The sequence below is a fragment of the Leptonychotes weddellii genome, chromosome 9 (genome assembly GCF_054177405.1).
Source record: "Leptonychotes weddellii isolate Sample4059 chromosome 9, ASM5417740v2, whole genome shotgun sequence".
Taxonomy (NCBI): domain Eukaryota; kingdom Metazoa; phylum Chordata; class Mammalia; order Carnivora; family Phocidae; genus Leptonychotes; species Leptonychotes weddellii.
Window position 1 is genome coordinate 11,407,166 of NC_138377.1, and position 21,724 is coordinate 11,428,889.

The 21,724-nt window shown below is 41.1% G+C and overlaps 1 protein-coding gene and 1 non-coding gene across 2 annotated transcripts in view; both read left to right on the top strand.

Annotated features, from left to right (window-relative positions):
- The window catches only part of TTC7B (tetratricopeptide repeat domain 7B), a 219,442-nt gene that overhangs the window by 54,732 nt on the left and 142,986 nt on the right, over window positions 1–21,724 (top strand). Inside the window, exons 4-5 of the mRNA XM_081829739.1 lie at window positions 10,550–10,680; window positions 14,048–14,194. Coding sequence (XP_081685865.1) covers window positions 10,550–10,680; window positions 14,048–14,194 — 278 coding nt within the window. The remainder of the gene's footprint in view (window positions 1–10,549; window positions 10,681–14,047; window positions 14,195–21,724) is intronic.
- LOC115939003 (small nucleolar RNA SNORA11) lies at window positions 7,063–7,192 on the top strand. The gene has a single exon (XR_004073975.2). It is a non-coding gene; the product is annotated as a small nucleolar RNA SNORA11 (small nucleolar RNA).

Genomic DNA, 21,724 nt, shown 5'->3' on the forward strand with positions numbered 1-21,724 from the left:
ACAATAGCCAAACTATGGAAAGAGCCTAGATGTCCATCAACAGATGAATGGATAAAGAAGATGTGGTATATATATATATAGTGGAATATTATGCAGCCATCAAAAAAGGAGAAATCTGCCATTTGCAATGACGTGGATGGAACTAGAGGGTATTATGCTAAGCTAAATAAGTCAATCAGAGAAAGACAAGTATCATATGATCTCACCGATATGAGGAATTTGAGAAATAAGACAGAGGATCATAGGGGAAGGGAGGGAAATATGAAACAAGATGAAACCAGAGAGGGAGACAAACCATAAGAAACTCTTAATCTCAGGAAACAAACTGAGGGTTGCTGGAGTGGAGGGGGGTGGGAGGGATGGGGTGGCTGGGTGATGGACATTGGGGAGGGTATGTGCTATGGTGAGCGCCGTGAATTGTGTAAGACTGTTGAATCACAGACCTGTACCTCTGAAACAAATAATACATTATATGTTAATAAAAAAAAAAAAAAAAGAAAAGAAACCATGCAAGTGAGAATATAGGGGGGCAACACCTTTAGAATACCAGGTGGGCGGGGAGTGAACCATCAGCTTTGAATTCCATACCTAGTGAAAATGTCTCTCAAAAATGAGGGCCAAGAAGAGCCTTTTTCAGACATACAGCAGCTGAACGAAACCATCATTAGCTGGACTGCAGCCATGAGAAATGTTAAAGGAGTCCCTTTACATAGAAGGAAAATGATACTGGAAGGAAATATGAATCCACACAAAGGAAGGAAGGGCGCTGGAAGTCACAGCTATGTTGATGGCTGTATGCGTTCTTCCTTATTATTTAGATGTCTTTAAAAGATCATTGATCATTTCAATGAAAATGATAACTCTGTAGGGTGGGACTTACAACCTGTGTGAAAGTAAAATGTATATAATGAGAGGATAAAGACTGGAAAGAGAGGAACAGAAGTATGCAGTTGTAAAGGTGTTGGACTGTATGTATGTGATGTGACTTCTGGACCGTGATGAGTTAGGCCCTAAAGCAACCACTGACAGTTCTGCTCGGAGATGTCAGTACCCGTTTCCATACGTAATAGAGCAAGTACAAGATCCTGGAACAAAACGGTCTACCAGTTTGACCTAATTGACATTTATATGACACTCCACCCAACAGAATACACATTCTTTTCGAGTGTAATGGAACATTACCAAGATTGACCATATTCTGGGCCAGAAACAAGTTTTATAAATTGGAAGGGTTCGAGTATGTTCCCTGACCTGTGTCAACCCTCAGGTCAGTGATTCACTAGAAAGCTCAGAATTCAGAAAAGCTGTTCTACTCAGTTTCCGTTGATTACAACAAAAGGCTACAGATTACAATGTGTAAAGGGAAAAGGTGCTTAGGGTAGAGTCCAGGAGAGATCAGGCTCAAGCTATCAGTGGTCTTCCCTGAGTCGGCTCATGTGGACAGCACTTAATTCTCCCCCGAATGTTGTGGGACAACACTTACAGAGTATTGCCAGTCAGGGAAGCTCACTCCAACCTTGATGTTTTGAGTTTTTATTGGGAGTTCTGTCATGTAGAAATGGAGCACCCATGGAACCTAATTATTCAGTGTTTAGTACCTCCCTAGAGGTCAGACTGATACAGTGTGGCCCACAGCCTTCACCATAAATCACATTGTAAGTATAACCATCTGGTATGGCCTGAGTCCTCAGGTATACAAAGACACTTTTATGAGGTGTGATATTCCAGGGGCTTAGAGGGTATTCCCCAAGAGCTGCACAAGGGCCAGTCCTTAACTTTGGAATGTGCAGAGTTTGAACATCCCAAGCCTGCTTAGCCTTTATCTGCACAGACCATAATGGAATTAATTTAGGAATCAATGATAGAAAGATCTTGGGAAAATCCCCAAGTATTTGACAACTAAATAATACATTTTTTTTTTTAGTTTTTTAATTTCAGTTCAATTTAATTAACATATATTGTATTATGAGTTTCAGAGGTAGAATTCAGTGATCATCAGTTGCATACAATACCCAGTGCTCATTACATCAGGTGCCCTCCTTAATGCTCATCACCCAATTACCCCATCCCCCTACCCACCTCCCCTCCAGCAACCCTCGGTTTGTTCCCTATAGTTAAGAGTCTCTTATGGTTTGCCTCCCTCTCTCTTTTTTGTCTTATTTTATTTCTCCTTCCCTTCCCTTATGTTCATCTGTTTTGTTTCTTAAATTCCACGCATGAGTGAGGTCAAATGATAATTGTCTTTCCTTGACTGACTTATTTCGCTTAGCATAGTACTGTCTAGCTCCATCCACATCATTGCAAATACCAAAATTTCATTCTTTTTGATGGCTGAGTAATATTCCTGTGTGTGTGTGTGGTGTGTGTGTGTGTGTGAATAAAGAAGATGTGGTGTGCATACATACATATTTATCCATACCTCTGTTGATGGACATCTGCGCTCTTTCCGTATTTTGGCTATTGTGGACATTGCTGCCATGTGCCCCTTCTTTTCACTACATCTGTATCTTTGGGGTAGATACCCAGTAGTCCAGTTTCTGAGTCGTAGGGTAGCTCTATGTTTAACTTTTTGAGGAACCTCCATACTGTTTTCCAGAGTGGCTGTACCAGCTTGCATTCCCACCTACGGTATAGGAGGCTTCCCCTTTCTCCCCATCCTCACCAACATCTTTTGTTTCCTGACTTGTTAATTTTAGCCATTTTGACTAGTGTGAAGTGGTATCTCATTGTGGTTTTGATTTGTATTTCCCTGATGCCGAATGATGTTGAGCATTTTTTTACGTGTCTATTGGCCATTTGTGTCTTCTTTGCAGCAATGTCTGTTCATGTCTTCTGCCCATTTCTTGACTGGATTTTTTAAAAAAGATTTTATTTATTTATTTGAGAGAGAGGGAGCACAAGTGGGAGAAGGAGAAGCAGACTCCCCACTTAGCAGGGAGCCTGACATGGGGCTCGATCCCAGGACCCTGAGATCATGATCTGATCTGAAGGCAGTTGCTTAACTGATGGAGCCAACCAGGTGCCCCTTGATTTTTTTTGTTTTTTTGGGTGTTGAGTTTGATGAGTTCTTTATAGATCTTGGATACTAGCCCTTACCTGATAAGACATTTGCAAATATCTTCTCCCATTCCATAGGTTGCCTTTTAGTTTTGTTGACTGTTTCCTTTGCTGTGCAAAAGCTTTTTATCTTGATGAAGTCCCAATAGTTCATTTTTGCTTTTGTTTCTTTTGCCTTTGGAGACGTGTCTAGCAAGAAGTTGCTGTGGCTGAGGTCAAAGAGATTGCTGCCTGTGTTCTCTTCTAGGATTTTGATGGATTCCTGTTTTAGGTCTTTCATCCTGGATTTACATTTAGGTCTTTCATCCACTTTGAGTTTATTTTTGTGTGTGGTATAAGAAAGTGGTCTAGTTTCATTCTTCTGCATGTGGCTGTCCGATTTTCCCAACACCATTTGTTGAAGAGACTGTCTTTTTTCCATTGGATATTCTTTTCCTGCTTTGTTGAAGCTTAGTTGACCATCGAGTTGAGAGTCCATTTCTGGGTTCCGTGTTCTATTCCGTTGATCTGTGTGTCTGTTTTTGTGCCAGTACCATACTGTCTTGATGATGACAGCTTTGTAATAGAGCGTGAAGTCTGGAATTGTGATGCCTCCAGCTTTGGTTTTCTTTTTCAAAATTCCTTTGGCTATTTGGGGTCATGAATGAAAGAAGAGAAATAAAATCATAAGTAATAATACATTTCTAGAGAAGAAATCAAAAGTTAAATTAATATTGTGAACTGAATGAAAATAAAAATGACAATCAATCAATATTTGTAGGATATTGCTAAAGCAGTACTTAGGGAGGAATTTATGACTAAATGCCTATATTAGGAAAGAAAAAAGGTCTTAGATTTATACTTTAACATCCACCTTAAGAAATTAGAAAAGGAAGAGTAAATCAAATCCAGTGTATGCAGAAGAAAGGAAATAATGCAAATTAGAGCAGAAATAAATGAAATAGAAAACAGGAAACCAATAGAGAAAAATTGGTAAAACCAAAATCAATGAAATAAAAACATCTTTATTGAGAGTTTCAATAAACCTGATAAACCATTAGCCGGACTGTTCAGGATAAAAAGAGAGAACACAAGTCACCTAAATCAGGATGAGACAGGGGCCATCCTTAGAGATTCTATAGATATTAAAGGGATCAGGGAATATTATAAAAAACACTCTGTCAGTAAATTTGACAACTCAGAAGAAATGGATAAAATACTTGAAAGATATAAACTATCAAAGCTCAGTTAAGAAGAAAGAGATAATCTGAACAACCCTATATCAAAGACATTGAATTTATAGTTAAAGAGCTTCCCACAAAGAAAACTCTAGGTCCAGATGGCTTTCCTGGTAAATTCTACCAAAAATGTAAGAACAAAATAACAATTCCCCACCAACTCCTCCTGAAAATTGAAGAGGAGGGAATATTTCTCAAGTCATTTTATGAAGTTAGCATTTACACAAATACCAAAACTGTTACAGGAAAACTACGGACAAATAGTTGATGAACTATTTGTTCATCACATAGATGAAAAACATTTTAAGCAAAAATTTAAGAAATCAAATCTGACAATATAAAAAAGAATAACACATCATGGTCAGTGGGGTTTATCTCAGGAAAGGAAGTTTGTTTTACTATTTGAAAATCAGTCAATGTAATTCACCAGGTTAAAAAACTAAAAGAGAAAAAGCTATACAGTTATCTCAGTGGACAAAGAAAAAGGATTTGAGAAAATCCAGCATCCATTCTTGATATAAACTCATAGCCAAATTGGTGTAGAAGAGCTTTTCCTTGACCTGATAAAGGGCATCTGTGAAACACTCATAGTTAACATCAAACCTAATGGTGAAAGACTGAGTGCTTTCTCCCTAAACAGGAATGAGATAAGGATGTCTGCCCTCACCACTACATTCAACAGTGTGCTGGAGGTTCTTGTATAATAAGGCATAAGGCAATACATAGAAATAAAAGGCATCCAGATTAGAAAGGATGAAGCAAAACTGCCTGTATTTGCAAACAGCATGATTGTGTAGAAATTCTGAGGGAACCCACAAAAACGGTGGTAGAACTAATAGGTAAATTCAGCAAGGTTACAGAATTCAAGATCGGTCAGTATTCAGTAATCTATTGTATTTTTTTAAGGATTTTTTATTTATTTGGTGGGGAGGGGCAAAAGGAGAGGGAGAGAGAATCTCCAGCAGACTCCCCGCTGAGCGAGGAGCCCAGCATGGGGCTCGATCCCATGGCCCCAAAATCATGAGCTGAGCTGAAATCAAGAGTCGGACACTTAACCTACTGAGCCATGCAGGCGCCCCCAAAATCTATAGCAATGAACAAAAGGAAATTGAAATTAGAACAATACCATTTACAACACAGTAAATATGAAATACTTAAGGGTAAATCTGAGAAAAGGTTTGCAAGGCATGTACACTGAAAACTACAAATCATTGTCAAGAGATGTTAAAGACCTACATAAATGAAGAGACATGTTGTGATCATGGGTCAGAAAACTCATATGGTTAAGATGCCAGTTCTCCCCAAATTGATCTATAAATTCAACATAATCTCAGTCAAAATCCCAGCCAACTTAAAAATATATATATTGACAAGCAGATTTTATATGGAAATGAAAAAGACTAAGATTAACCAAGAAAACTGATAAAAGAGAACACAATTGGAACACTAACACTACTTTCAAGATTTATAAAGGTATGGGAGTCAAGACAGGGTGATACTGGCGTAAATATAGACAAATGGCTCATTGGCACAGCAGAGAGTCCAGGAAAGATTGTGCCCATCTGATTTTTCAAAAAGTGCAAAGGCAAATCTTTGATAAGTGGTACCAGCATACTTGGCTCTCTATCTGTACAGAAGTAAACGTCAATCTCTACCTTGCAGCATGTACAAAGATGATTTTCAAATGGATCATAGACCTAGATGTAAAACCTAACCCTATAAAAGTTTTACAAGAACATATAAGGAAAAAAAAACCTTTGTGGCCTCAGGCTGGGCAAAGATTTCTTAGACATGAAGCCCAAAGCACAATTTAGAGGAGAAAATATTGATAAATTGGATTTCATCAAATTTCAAGATTTCTAATCTTCAAAAGACCTGTTAAGAGAATGACAAAACTTCATAGCTGAAAGAAAATATTAGCAAATCACATATCTGATAGAAAACTTGTATTCACAATACATAAAGAACCCTCAAAACTCAGTAATAAGAAAACAAGCAACCCAATAAAAATGGATAAAAGATTTTAATAGACATTTCACCAAAAAAGATACATGGATAACAATAAGCACATGAAAGGATGGTCAGTATCATTAGTCATTATGGAAACGCCCATCAAAACCACGAGATAAGCACTTCACACCCATTAGGATGGCTATGATAAAACAGACAGCAATGAGTGTTGGGCAGCATGTGGAGAAACGGAACCCCCCCCCCCCGCCCCGGCACTGTAATTTGTTGATGGGAATAGTAAGATGGTATTGCCACTTTGGAAAACAGCTTGGTATTTCTTAAATAGTTAAAAATAAATGTATTATCTGACCCAGTAATTCCACTTCTAAGTATATACCCATTAAAAGAGAATTAAAAACATATATCCACACAAAAAAACTATGAATGAATGTTCATGGCAGCATTATTCATAGTAGCCAAAAAGTGGCAACAATCCAAACGTCCATTAGTGGCAAATGGGGAGATAAAATGCAGTCTATCCATACAGGAATACAAAGAAGTGGAGTACTGCTACAATTTGGATGCACATTGAAAACATTGTGCTAAGTGAAAGAAGCTAGACACAAAAGGCCACGTATTCTATGATTCTGTGTTTATGAAATGTCCAGAGAAGGTAAATCTATGGAAATAGAAAGCAAATTAGTGGTTGCCTGAAGCAGGGGGTGGGAATAGGGATTGACTTCTTTGGGGCAGAAAGGGTCATTTGGGGATGATGGGAATGTTCTCCAACTGCACTGTGTTGATGGTTACACAGCTCTGGGTTTATTAAAAGTTGTGAGGGGTGTGCTCAGAGCAGGGGGCCTGAAGAAATGGCCCCTCTGTTTACAACACACCCAAAACGAATCTGGGTTCATTGTGACAAGGGGCACAAAACTTGTGACCTTCCTATGTACAAATACCCTACATGTTTCACAAAATAAAAAAAAAATCGAGGTTGTTGAATTATACTTAAACTAGTGAATTGTATGGCATATAAATTATCCCTCAATAGAGCTATTTAAAATAAAATGGTGGGGGCGCCTGGATGGCTCAATCGTTGAGCGTCTGCCTTTGGCTCAGGTCATGATCCCAGGATCCTGGGATCGAGCCCCGCATCGGACTCCCTGCTCCGCGGGAAGCCTGCTTCTCCCTCTCCCACTCCCCCTGCTTGTGTTGCCTCTCTTGCTGTCTCTCTCTCTGTCAAATAAATAAATAAAATCTTTAAAAATAAATAAATAAATAAAAAAGTGTACAGTAATCAGGACAGCATAATATTGGGGAAAGAATAGACGAAGAAATGAATGGAACAGAACAGAGAGGCCAGGAATATACCCATTCAACTATAGTAAACTGAGTTTTGACAAAGGTGCAAAGGCAATTCAAAAGATAGTTTCTCCAACAAATCGTGCTGGGTACAACTGGACATCTTCATCCAAAAGACAAAAATCTAGACACAAACCTTAGACCTTTCACAAATGTTAACTCAGAATGGATTGTAGCCTTAAGTGTAAAATGCAAAATTGTACAACTTCTAGAAGATAACACAGAAGAAAATCTAGGTGACCTTGGGTTTGGCAGTGGGGTTTTATATACCACACCAAGATCATTGTCCATGAAAGAAAAAATTGATAGTGTAGACTGTATTAAAACCAAAAACTCTCATTCTGTGAAAGACACTGTTCAGAGAATGAAAAGGCAAGTCATAGGCTGGAAGGAAATATTTGCAAATATTTGCAAATATCTGATAAATGACTTGTATCCAAAATATACAAAGAACTCTTAAAACTCAGCAATAAGAAAACAAACAACCCAATTGAAAGAAGGGCCAAAGATCTGACCAGACGCTTCACCAAAGAAAATATACTAATGGAAAATAAGCACCAGAAAAGATGCTCAGCATCATATGTCTTTAGAGAACTACAAATTAGAACAACAAGGAGACACTACTATACACCTATTAGAATGACTAAAATTGGGGCACCTGGGTGGCTCAGCTTTTTAAGCGTCTGCCTTCGGCTCAGGTCATGTTCTCGGGGTCTCCTGGGATCAAGCCCCACGTCGGGCTTTCCTGCTTAGCAGGGAGTCTGCTTCTCCCTCTTCCTCTGCCCCTCTCCCTCTCCCCCCCACCCCATGCTCTCTCTCTCACTCATGCTGTATCTCAAATAAATAAATAAAATCTTAAAAAAAAAAGAATGACGAAAATCCAAAAAACTGATAACACCAAATGCTGACAAGGATGCTGAGCAACAGTAAGTCTCATTCATTGCTGGTGAGAATGCAAAATGGTGCAACCACTCTGGAAGACAGTTTGGCAGTTTCTTACAAAGCTAAATAGAATATTATTTCAAAGCATTTGTAAATAAAGTATATTTATTTAGCTGTTTCTTACAGAATCTCACTCCTAGTATTTACCCATTTGAGTTAAAGACTATGCTCACACAGTAACCTGCACGTGAATGTTTATAGCAGCTTTCTTCATAATTGCCACAACTTGGAATCAACCAAGTTGCCTTTCAGTGGATTAATGAATAAAGGGAATATTATGCAGGGACGAAAAGAAGTGATCAGGCCACAAAGAGACGTGGAGAGACCTTAAATGCTAAGTGAAAGGAGTGAAAGAAGCCAGTCTAAAAAGGCTGCATACTGCATGATTGCAACTGTGTGGCATTCTGGACAAGGCAAGACCATAAAGACAGTGAAGAGATGAGTGGTGGCCCGGGGTGCAGGAGGAGGGGGGTAGGGATGAATAGGTGGGGCATGGGACATTTTTAGGGCAGTGAATTTATCTGTCTGGTGCGGTAATGGTGGACGCATGACATTATGAATTTGTTAAAACTCATGAACTACAGAACACCATGAACCCTAATGTGGTTTAACTATGGACTGTAGCTAATAAAAAATAAGATTAAATAAATACAAACAAAAAAATCATCATGATGTAACACCGAAAAAATGTTTTGCTTGTTATATGCCAATTTTACCTCCATAACAGCTGTTAAAAAAATAACAAAATCTTTGAGCCATACCTTCTGTGACAGACCGGTAACCTCTGAGCTCCCAGGCACGCGGTCTGCAATTGTTGGCTCCTTGTGAATAGAAGTGGTTTCTCTTCCTTCCTGTTCCGTAGAACCATTTCTCATGGCTTTTTACAGCCCGGAGGGACAATCACTGATGAGAGCAGCTTGGAAGAGGCCATTCTGGAAATGATGACGCATCAAACTCTGGGTCATTTGCTGATGCTTAGTGTGTCTGGGGCCCTGTCCGGAGTGGCGTTTGCTCTGAAAGTCAGCAACTAAGTGGATGGGTGTTTGGCAGGCCGGAGACCTGAGTTCTGAGTCCTGTTGTGTTGTTACCTGGCTGCCAGGTTTGGGGCAAATCACTTACTTTACCGAGGCCCATCTCAGCTTCTTTGTACAATGAGTGGGTTTTCTGGGGGAATTTCTCTGGCTTCTTCCAGTTCCAGACCCCATTTCTGTCAATATCAAACCTTCTCCCACACTTTTGCCTGGAGTGGAATGTGTGTCTTGTGTGTATACATGTGTCCCAGGGCACTTGGCACAGCAGAAGCCCTCTTGTGTGGGGGCACCAGACGCCATCCCCGCAGTGTGCCCCCTCTCCGCCCCAGGTTGTGGGTGGAGACCCAGGGCCCGGCTTGCTCCAGGCTGGTGGCCCAGGGCAGGCCCAGAGGTTGGTGGCAGCCAGGCACCAGCCGTTCCTCCCAGCGCTGTTGTTCTTTCAGCCCTTTGTGCTTTCATACATCCCAGCCCTGAACTCTCTCTTGGCAAAGAGGATCTCCTCCATCTCCAAAGAAATGCCCACAAAGCAGTTCTGGTATTTTCTTAGCCCACTACTGAGCTGTGGTCTGTAATGCTATTGTGATTCCAAAACTCTAAGGCTCCAAATTAGAAGATTTTCCTAGTAACTGAGACCCCAAGAGCATTTAACTTTTTTTTTTTTTTTTTTATGTTGAATTAGTTAAGTGGACATTTTGGGATAGAAGATATCTTCAGCTGGTATTATGCTGTGAGCCTAGCTTTGCTTACTTTAAGGACCTTGGGACATAGTTGACTGAGAAGCTCCGTGAGGTCTGAATGGGGTCATGGTGAAGTACCTGATCAGATTCTCAACCTGGATATCAAGGTCAAATGTTCTTAATGAGGGAGGGTAAAGGGCAGAGAATCTGCTTCTTTTGACAGTTTGTGATATACTGGGACCGTCTTCAATATTGAAAAATTAAGCTCCATGAAAAACAACTCAGCCAGGTTTTATATGTTTGATTTTTTTAGGACTTTGTTTAGAGAAGTTGCCTGTTTCCTCTTCTACCAGTAACCTCCACGTGGACCGGGAACAGGATGTCATCACCTGTTATGAGAAAGCAGGGGACATTGCGCTCCTGTACCTCCAAGAGATAGAAAGGGTAAGTGAGGACCATGTGTTTCTTCTAGTTGATAATTTTTAAAAATTTCAAATCCGACTGTAGAGAACTGTGGTCAGCTTCTGGAAAACCTCAACACATCTGCCTCTGGGTGCAAAGCTTTACTTCTATCCTTCAGTGCAAAGGAGATGCTGGTGATCATGGCACCTTGTGAAGAGTGTTTGGGAAGCATTTTAACATCCTCAGAGCAGAAATGACAGTGTGCCCCGAAGCTGGTTAGTCATTCATGTTCTCCTATGCACAGTGGGGCGAGCTGCATTTGTATTTGCATGGATGAGATGCCAACAGAATGTACATCTGGGGCTTGGGAGGTTTTACCTCGGTCGTTATGCGAAAGGTCTGCTGGGGACTCCCAGCTGACCTGTGTGGAGCGGGTGTGCATCCCCTGAGACCATCTGGGATGGCTTACTCCCAGCAGTCAGTGGTGGCCTGTGGTGGGGAATGAAACCAGCAGCTGACAAGCGGGGGGCCCCGAGCAGAGACAGAGGGAGCAGGAGGCCCTGAGCTCACACCCTCAGGCAGAGGAGGTTGGAGGCTTGTCTGTTCTGAACTTGTCTCTTCAGAAGGATCACTGCTCTTTACTGTTCCTTCATCTCAGCCTCAATTTTACCATCTGTGAAAAGAGCAGAATAGTTTCTACTCCATGGAGTTCTGGTGGGGATTATAAAAGATCATGTAAATAAAGGGACTTAGCCCAGATGCAGAAACACTGGATTCTTGGTAAATGTCACTTATTTTTTTTACTAATAACAACGGGTTCTGACCATCTCTGCTCCTAGCAGAGTTCCCTGGCGTTCTCACCAAGGCCCGACACTGAGATTTCCCCCCCTTTACACCCAGAGACATGTCCTGTGAGATTATTTAAAATGATGAGAAATCCTGTGAGACTTTGAAAATGATCCAAGTCTTGTTTCCCATCAGTTGGGGGGGGGCGGTTCTCTGTTTCCCTAAGGATTAGAATGGTTAGCTTTGTTCTGTTGTCAGTGTACAGATTGAAGTCATTTTTTTCCGCAAGTCTTCTCACAGTGGGTTGATGTGTGTGACGAGGATCAGAATTGCTCTGTAAGGGGCGGGCAGCACAGAGAGAAGTAGGGGAGAATGATGGGACCAGCTTTGGACCTGGCCAACACCAGCATGGGTTCTAAATCACAGGTCATGATGTCTGGGAACTCAGGAAGGTACTTGACCATCTTGCCGAAATGTCCTATCAGAAGGCTGTTATGAGAAAGGGATTTTTTTGGTTATTCAGAGTTTTGGTATGATCTTTGGAGAAATGATCATGCAGCCTGCTTTTAAAATCCACACGGTCCTCACTGTGTGCCTCCTTGATAGCCAGTGCTTGGAAGTGCAGAAGTCTGCTTAGTGCAGCCAAGCTGTTCTTGTTGACCCCACAGCCCTTTTGCCACGTAGGGGCCCTTGCTTTGCACCTTACTCTGCCTCCCGGCAGAGAGGAGGTGTCTGTTACACGTGTCTTTAATGACATGGGGATTGGCAGATCCGGATGTACTTCCTGTTGTGTTCATATATAATCACCTATTCACTGTTGGGTGCTCTGGCCAGACCATCAAGGAGACTTGTATAATCATGGGATTTTTTTTTAAAGATTTATTTATTTATTCTGGAGAGAGAGAGAGAACATGAGCAGGACGGGCAGAGGGAGAGGGAGAGAGAGAATCTCAAGCAGACTCCACGCTGAGCACGGAGCCCGATGTGCGGCTCTGTCTCACAACTCTGAGGTCATGACCTGAGTGGAAATCAAAAGTCGGACACTTAACCGACTGCGCCACCCAGGTGCCCCTTATCATAGGATTTAAAAGAGATTTTTGGGTGTGGTTTTGGGGAGACAGTGGTCAGAGTATGTCAGATTTGAAGATGAAATGGAGGCCCAGACAGGGAGGACACATAGAAGTTAGGACCAAAGCTAGGACTAGAACTCTTCCGACACCTAGTTCAGGGCCCACTCATGTCATTATCCCAGGCCGCCGCTCACAAGTGCACAACTGTGTCATTTCCCACACCCTCACCTACAGAAAGTGCTCCGTAAGAATTTGGCCAAGCAAGCCATAGTTCTTGGTAGCATGGGGAAGCTGCCTCAGCCTTGGGTGCCTCTTAGGGGTCATAGATGATTTTCACATTTCTGGCTCCGATTTTCCAGTGTGAGTTTTCCTTGTGGGAAACCACTTCAGGCCTCCCCAGGTCCAGCAAGCTGGGATATTAGTACTGGGAGAGACTGAATGAACCAAATATCTGTTTTGACTGTAGTAAGAGCTCAAGAAGCCATTTGTTGATTGATGGGAGGCCTAAGGGAAAAATGACCTTCCCTAAGTGACTGCTGGGCTTGGTGGATGTTCAGGGTCTTTATGAGGTAAGATGGCATGCTATGCAGAAGATACCCACTTGGCCTTTTTTTTAAATTTTGAACTTAAAATGACTTTTAAGAATTATGCTAAATTGAAAACAGAAATGTTAGGGCAATAGAATCTGAAAGAAGTAACAGACTGGGACAAGCCTAGGTATATAGTGCTTTGTTTTTCTGGGTAGGCAAGCCTTGTAAGTAGAAAATCCCACACACTCTGTTCCTCTGTTGGTTCTGCTGGGCACAGGCCGTTGCTCAGTGGTTTCCCTCCATTTCCCAGCCATTCCATGGTGAAGAAACTTCTGTTGGCCAGGACCTTTTGGCATTTTATTTATTGGTGTTGGTTCTTAACTTCATTCACTAGCAAGAAAAAAATGGGGAAGAATTTTTGAGGACAGATTGGAGTGTCATGGTCAATATTTTCTCATGACCTGAAGCCACTAAATCATGTTTCTGAGGCAGCCCCATTCTCTGAATAGTGGAGATGTTTGATGATAGATTTGTTTGCTACCTGAAGAGCAATAATTCTTCAGAAAGGGGGCGACCTTGGCTGCCCCTCAAGGCAGCTAACTTAAGCTGAGAGGCAGCAGAGCACAGTGGTGAAGCGATGGCCGGTGTCGGGATCCTGGATTTGCCACCTTTTAGCTGTGGGACTTTGGGCAAGTTACTCAGCCTCTCTGTGCCACCTCAGGATCCTCATCTGTAAAATAGCAATAGTGACGGCTATAAGGCTATGGTGAGGATAGAGTGGCTTAACTCACGTACTTCCTGGTATGTGGTTAGCAACAGTTAAATGTTAGCTTTGTTGTCATGTTCTGTACCCATGTCACCTGGCAGTGGACTCCTTCCTCATCTTACAAGATTTCAGATAGTTAGAGAAAAATCTGGAATATTATAAACATGCTGTCTCATTAAAAATGTTAAATATTTTTTAACAGAATATTTACAGAGTAATTTTTCTCAGGAGAACTTGGTCTTCCTTCTCTTGTGCAGAAGCTAATGGGACAGCATCTTGCCCCCCTGGAGTCTCGATATAATATCTGGGTTCTGGACTTCTGTTTACCCCTGACTGTTCGACTTTGGTCCAGTCGTGTATTTCTGTGTGCTTCGGCGTTCCATTTTCATGGTGGGGCTGATACTGCCTGATTTGTCCAGGGCTGGAGAACCAGTGAGCCACCAGTGTTTTCCACCTGCTACAGGAAATTTCCGTGTGTTCTTGTCCCCCCCCACCCCCACCCCTGTCCAAATGTGGAGGCAGGGCCAAAGAAAATTTGAATACGTGAAAGCAGGGCGATTAAATATTTGTTTAGTGTTGTCCTTGTTATATTAGGGTTATAGAGCCATCTAATTTTCTCTGCTAGTTTATTCTCTGAAGGGGAATAAAAGATACTTCTAAAATTGTGCATATACAGTGATCTAATCAAACAAATTGAATTAGAACAGAGAGGATTAGAAATGACAGAGGCTGTCCTTGATTTGTTTGTCTTCAGATGGTGGCATCATGCCAGTGGCAAATAAAGTTACCTGTCCCACAAGGAGCTTCTCGTGGTGCCATGATAGGAATAAAGATGACTTCACTTTTGAATATCATAATATGAGCCCTGCCTTTGGCAAATGAAATCATCCTGTCTCTGTCCTTTGCAGGCATCAGCCAACCAGCTGGTTATGGCTTTCTTGAGCAGATGCCGTGCCAGGCTGGAACTTTACCTTCTGCCGACAGTTCACTTCTTCAACACCCTATTTTAGAAAAGAAGTGAATGCTAAATTATGGGCTACCCGTTGACTTTTGACGGGCAGTTTTTGGGCTAAAGTTTTGAGGAGAAACAACTGGTCCCCAAATACTCCGGACCCCACCCGGAATTCCTCTGTTCGTCAGGGAGGATGGTCAACACGGCCGGGCCCTGACCTTCTTTCCTCCTCGATGTAGGGGGACTCGCAGCCGCAGAGCTGGATTAGATTAAGGTGCATCTTGAATTCAAACGAGATGTCCCAGGAGAAGTGCTCAGCGCTGCTGATGGCAAAGGCAGGGTGTGACCCTGGGGGTCCATGTGGCCTTGCTTTGGCCTTCAAAATGTGAGACAATAAAGACAAAGATTCTTCCTTCCCGTCCCCTTTCCATCCCCTCCTTCTCCCCTTGAGCCAAAGCGGCAGGGACCCGGTTCATAGCTCAATAAACTGCTTCCTTAAAGAAATGTCAGGACACCGACCAGCCAGTAAATGTGCTCTGACTCCAGGCCTGTCCTCTGACTGACTGGGATGGGAGCCCACACACACTTAAAACTCAGAAAAGTCTAGAAACCAGAAAAGAACAGTAGCTTATTTTAATTTTCATATATTCTCAGTCTTTGCCCTCATAATTTTATAGCATTAAAGAGTTTTGTTATCTGGTTTTTGTTGTTTTTTTTTTTCACTCAGCATTATGTCAACACTTGAAAATGTTTTCATGGAGATATAATATTTCATCAAGTGGATGGCCTCTATGATAGAATTGACTTATTGTTGGGTCTGACCTGTTGTAAATCAGGCTGCAATGCCGGCTTCCTTAGTTCTGCCCTTGCTTTCGTTGTTTCCCAAGGGCAAATTCCCACAAGGGGAGAAATTTGGGGCATTCTCATTAACTACATATTGTGTCCATTTGCTTTCTACAAGTCATGCTAATGTCTTTGCCCTTTGGCACTGGAGGAGGATAGTGTTTGCTTTGCGCTCTTGCCTGGGGTTCCTATTGTGTAAAAGTTATTTTGCTGGTTTGCTACACGACAATGGTGCCTTGCTTGCAGTTTGGGTTTGCATTTCTTTGACTGTCAGTCAGGGTGAAATGTTTTCCTTCTATTCGCTTACGGGTTATGTTTCATTTCTTTTTGAATTACAGCATTATTGAGATGTAATTCACATACCATACCATTCACCCATTTAAAGTATGCAATTCAGTACTTTTTAATATACTTAGAGTTGTACAACTATCACCAATATTTAATTCCAGAACATTTTTGTTGCCCCACAAAGAAACCCTGTACCCACCAGCACTCCCCATTTACCTCTGATCGCCCCCAGTCTGTGCAGATTTGTATGTTCTAGACATTTCATACAAATGAAACCATATATCATGTGGTCTTTTGACTGGCTTCTTCAGCATGTCCCAGTGCTTCATTTCTTTGTACTGACAAATAATATGCCATTTTATGGATATGCTACATTGGGTTTATCCATTCATCATTTATCATTTGGATACCTTCCACTTTTTGGCTATACTTTCAGGGATCATTTCTATAGTTCGTCATTTTTTGGCTATTATAATAATGCTTCTACAAATGTTCATATACAAGATTCTGTATGGGCAGTGCTTTCAGTTTTCTTGGGTATATACCTAGGAGTGGAATTGTTGGGTCCTGTGGTAACTTTATGTTTTATTCCTTTCTTGTCTGTGTGTATTTTCTGTCCAGTTTTTGGATGAAGTCTTTTTCTGATTATTTGAATAAAGTCTATATCATAAATATGTTAAGTCTTTAATCATATTTGCTCTGAATATTTTCTCAGTAAATTTCCATTTTTAAGTTGCTCATACATTTTAAATCTGTATATAGTTGAACCTGATTTTTTTTATTACATTTATTTCATTGTTTTAAAACTGAAATATTGGAATAGACTCCCTCTAGGATTTAAAAAATTTTCAATCCTTTTCCATATTTTCAAAACAACTTTTAATTTCCAAATCTTCTTGGGATTTATTTTGTTGTGTGATATTAGATATGACTCTAAGTAAATGTTTTTCTCAAATTTCACTGCCACTTTAAGATGATCTTATCTCTTTTTCACATTTGCTGTCATATATTTTAAGTCATTCAATAAAATTTTAAATACAGCAGTAATTTCTGGCTTTCCTATTTTGTTCTGCTAATCTTATGTTGTACCCGTATGACACTATTCAATAAGTACTTCCTTATGATGGGTTTCGACATCTGAAAGGATTGGTAACTACATATTACTCATAGTTTTCAGACTATCCCTTGTTCTTCTCTGATGATACTTCTAGATGAATTTTAGAGTAAGTTTGTTGAGTTCTAGAAAAATCCTGTTGGGATTGGTTGGATTTTTATGAACCCGATACATAATTTGGAGAATTATATATTGTCTTCACTCATCTGTGACCTCGATATCTCTTTCCATTTTGTAAGACCTTTTGTTTCACAGATTTTAGTAGGTTTATTTTATTCCCAGATTTTTTATTTGTATTGCTTTGTGAATAGGATCATTATTTTTTAAATTACATTTTCACATATAGCAAATGCTGTTAATTTTTTAAATCACACAAACATTTGCTGAGTGCTTTTTTTTTTTTTCATTCAGAGAGAGAGAGAGAGTGAGAGCACAAGCAGGGGTGAGGGTCAGAGATAGGGAGAGGCAGACTCCCCGCTGAGCAGGGAGCCCCATGCAGGGCTGGATCCCAGGACCCTGGGATCATGACCTGAGCTGAAGGCAGACGCTTCACCGACTGAGCCACCCAGGCACCCCTATTGAGTGCTGTCTATGTTCTGCACTGTGTTTGACACCAGGGGCACTGGAATGAATAAGCCACAGAGCCTGTCCTTAGGAAACATATGATCTAACGGGGACCCAGGTCCATACCCAGTGTGGGCAGTGCTTTGGTGGGGAACACTCAGGACTCTGCAAGCCCAGAGAAGTGTCTTGGTGGATCAGCCTGGTAGTTCAGGGATGGTTCCTAAAAGAGGGGACACCTGAGCTGAATTTTGAAGGTCGACAAGGGTAGCAACATAGGAATATTAGCCACAATACTGAATTCTATAAAAATAGAGTTGATTCTTTTCATTTTTCTAAGAATATGAATATATGGCAGAGGAATGATTTTTGTTGTTGTTCCTTCCTGTCTAATATTTTCCATTTTATCTCTCTCACACCCTATCTCCACATTTTCTAAAACAATGTTAAAAAATAAAAGTGGTAGAAAAATGTCCGTATTTTGTTCCTACTTGAAGGTAACTCTTTAATATATCTCCATTAAGGATTATAATGCTTACATGCTCCTTAAGTTTCCACTTACAATTCGTAACAATCACATCAGGTATATATTATTATCCCCATTACACAGATGAGGACAGTGAAGGTCTGAGAGGTTGAAGGAATTGTCCTAAGTCCACAAGTGGTGAGGAGTATCAGAACCTGATGTTGAACCTGGGTCTTTTGACCTAAAGTCTTTGGCCTCTGCCCCCTTACTGTCATGCCTCCTTAGTCACTAGGTGACTAGGTGTATGCTTTTGCCAAAGCAGGATACACTTGTTAAGGATGCTTGTTGGCAGTCCTCTTGCAGGGAAGTGTTTATCCTCAGAACAAGTGGTGGCTTCGACACTGCCAAACAATGCTCCTGCCCAGGCCCATGTGTTAGAGGCTCTTCGTGAAGAAGGGATGAAATCCAAGATGCTTAGACTTAAGGGTAAACCCCGAGCTAAGCTATTCTCTCTGCCTCTCCCCTTGTGTCTTTCCCATTCTTCCCATTTATAACCTAAGCCTCATACTGGCAGCTCTGACCTCTTGTCTTTTGGACTTTGTTCTGCAAGCAAAGGCAGAGTGATGGGACAAAGGGGAAGGAGCTGGACTGCAGAGTCAGGTGGACCTGAGTTTCAGCACCAACTCTAACACTTAGCCATGCAGTTTGGGCAACTCACCCAGTGGAACAAAGCCTCGCTTCCTCCTTCAATGAAGAGAGGATAGTAGTGTGTATCTCAGTGGCTTTTTGTGGGGGAATAAATGAGAGAGCCTGTGTGCCTACATAGTGCCTAGTGCATAGTAGGTTACTTTCTTATTGCTTTTTTTCTGCATTTCTGATTGGTCTTGCAAATTCATTCATTCATTATGGACTTCATTCATTTCTGATGTATATTGAATGCTTTCCCTGCACCAAACATTGCAGTAGACATTGAACATATTAGTAAATTAAATAGATGTGGCCCTGACTTTGTGGACGTTTCAGCACCATAGAGGGAGACAGCCAGTAATCAAGGAAAAAAAAATGCAATGAAGGAATAGGACAGGATACTGTGAGAGGGAATAATAGAGGCAGACCTATGTGATGTTAGGTGGCCAGAGAAGGCCCTTCCAACAAGGTGACAAATCAAGTTGACACCTGAAGGATGAGAAAGATCACAAGGGTAACATGACCCAGATTGTGTTATGGAAAGTTATTCAGACTGCTTGTGGAAAGTGGGAAGAAGAAAAAGAGCAAGAGATGACATGGAGACTCCATTTAGGAGACTGTTGTGGAAATCTCATAGGAAATGATGGTAGCTTCCTTGAAGGTAATGGTTATAGAAATGGATAGATACAGACATATTTGAAAAATAATTAGGGACATGGTAATAGATTAGAGAGTGTCAGGGTGTCAAGCCTCACACCCCCACCCCCTCCCCAGTGTCTGATTTGGGCAGCTTAGTGGATGTTATTTATTAAGATGGGATAACTAGAGAATTATGTTTTGGGGTGAACCTGAGCTTCTAGGAGCTTTAATCATGCTCAGAGTTTTCCTGGGGGTGGAAATTAGGTGGTTCTTGTCCCCAGAATACATTCTATGAGCTAGGAGGGAGATGCCCAGAAAGGACCCCTTGAGGATAAGCCTCATCCCTGAGCTCTAGGTATATAGACCCTTCCTAAGACCGAGGCTGGACCAGGAAAATCCAAGAATTTCTCTGTCCCACCACCAGCCATGTAACAAACACAGCACCAAGTAACAAGTAACGATAGAATACTGCTGGGAAAGGGGCATGACATTGGAGAGAAATCCCCTGTGTAGCCCAAGCATACAGGGACTGCTGAAAATAGGATGGAACAGAAACACTGAGAAAAACCTTCTGGCATCCCAGGTCCCAGAGTAAACACAAGTTAGTAGCCTACTACTTGAGGAATTTGAAGTCTGTGGTGCATTGGAGGTAATTATAGAAACAACAAAACCCAGCCCAACTTCAACTACTGACTAGATTGACTCAGTCCCCCACATCTGTTGCCCACTTTCAGGTATAAATATTATTTACCTCAGTCTGTTTCTCTACACACAATCTTCAATGTTGAATTTAAAAATATGAGATGTACACAAATGCACATACAAACAGGAATAAGCAAACTCTGTAAAGAGCAATAAACAAAACCAAACCCAGAAGTGACCCAGGTGTTGGAGCTATCAGATAGGAGCTTAAAAATATCAACGAATAATGTGTTAGAGGATACTGTGGAAAAAGTATACAACATACATAAAGAGATGGGAATTTCAGCAGAGAGATAGAAACTATAAAAATGTAAAAGAAATGCTAGAAATAATAAAACATGATATAAGAGATGAAGAGATTTTTTTTTTAAAGATTTTATTTTGGGGGCACCTGGGTGGCTCAGTCAGTTAAGCGTCCCACTCCTGGTTTTGGCTCAGGTCATGTTTTCATGGGTCGTGGGATTGATCCCCATGTTGGTCTCCATGCTCAGCAGGGAGTCTGCTTGAAGATTCTCTTCTTCTGCCCCTTCCTCCACTCACATGTGTGTGCTCTCTCTCTGTCTCTGAAATAAATAAATAAATCCTTTTTAAAAAGTGTTTTATTTTTAAGTAATCTCTACCCCCCCAACATGGAACTCAAACTTACAACCCCAAGATCAAGAGTCATGTGCTCTCCAGGTGCCCCAAGATGAATCAGTTTTTTTGATGGCTTATTAGAATACTGGGCACAGCTAAGAAAATATCTTTCAGTTGAAGATAGGTTAATAGAGATGATTCAAATAGAAATACAAAAAGAAAAAAAAAAGTGGGGAAAAGCCAAATCAGAGCATCCAAGAAATACAGAAAAAATATGTATTTGGTGTCCCAAAAGGAGAAGAGAGAGAAACTGAAACAGAAGAAATATTTGAAGAGAAAAAATGGCTGAGAGTTTTTCAAAATTACTGAAACACAACAAACCACATATCCAAGAATCTCAGAGGACCCCAAGCAGGATAAACAGAAACATACACTTAGACATATTGTAGTTAAACTATTGAAAATCAAAGACAGAATCTTGAAGGAAGCCAGAGAAAAAGAAACTTTAAATACAGAAGAATAAAACTAATAGTTACAACAGATTTGTCATTAGAAACTATGCAAGTTAGAAGACATCAGAGAGGGGCGCCTGGGTGGCTCAGTCGTTAAACGTCTGCCTTCGGCTCAGGTCATGATCCCAGGGTCCTGGGATCGAGCCCTGCATCGGGCTCCCTGCTCCGCAGGAAGCCTGCTTCTCCCTCTCTCACTCCCCCTGCTTGTGTTCCCTCTCTCACTGTGTCTCTCTCTGTCAAATCAATAAATAAAATCTTTAATAAAAAAAAAAGGGGCGCCTGGGTGGCTCAGTTGGTTAAGCGACTGCCTTCGGCTCAGGTCATGATCCCGGAGTCCCGGGATCGAGTCCCGCATCGGGCTCCCTGCTCGGCAGGGAGCCTGCTTCTCCCTCTGACCCTCCCCCCTCTCATGTGCTCTCTGTCTCTCTCATTCTCTCTGTCTCAAATAAATAAATAAAATCTTAAAAAAAAAAAAAAGAAGACATCAGAGAGATGCCTTTAAAGTACTGGATGAAAAATTTCAAAACACCTTTGAAGAAAGAAGACAAAGACTTTGTTTTTTATAGGATAAACAAAAGTTAAAAGAATGCAACA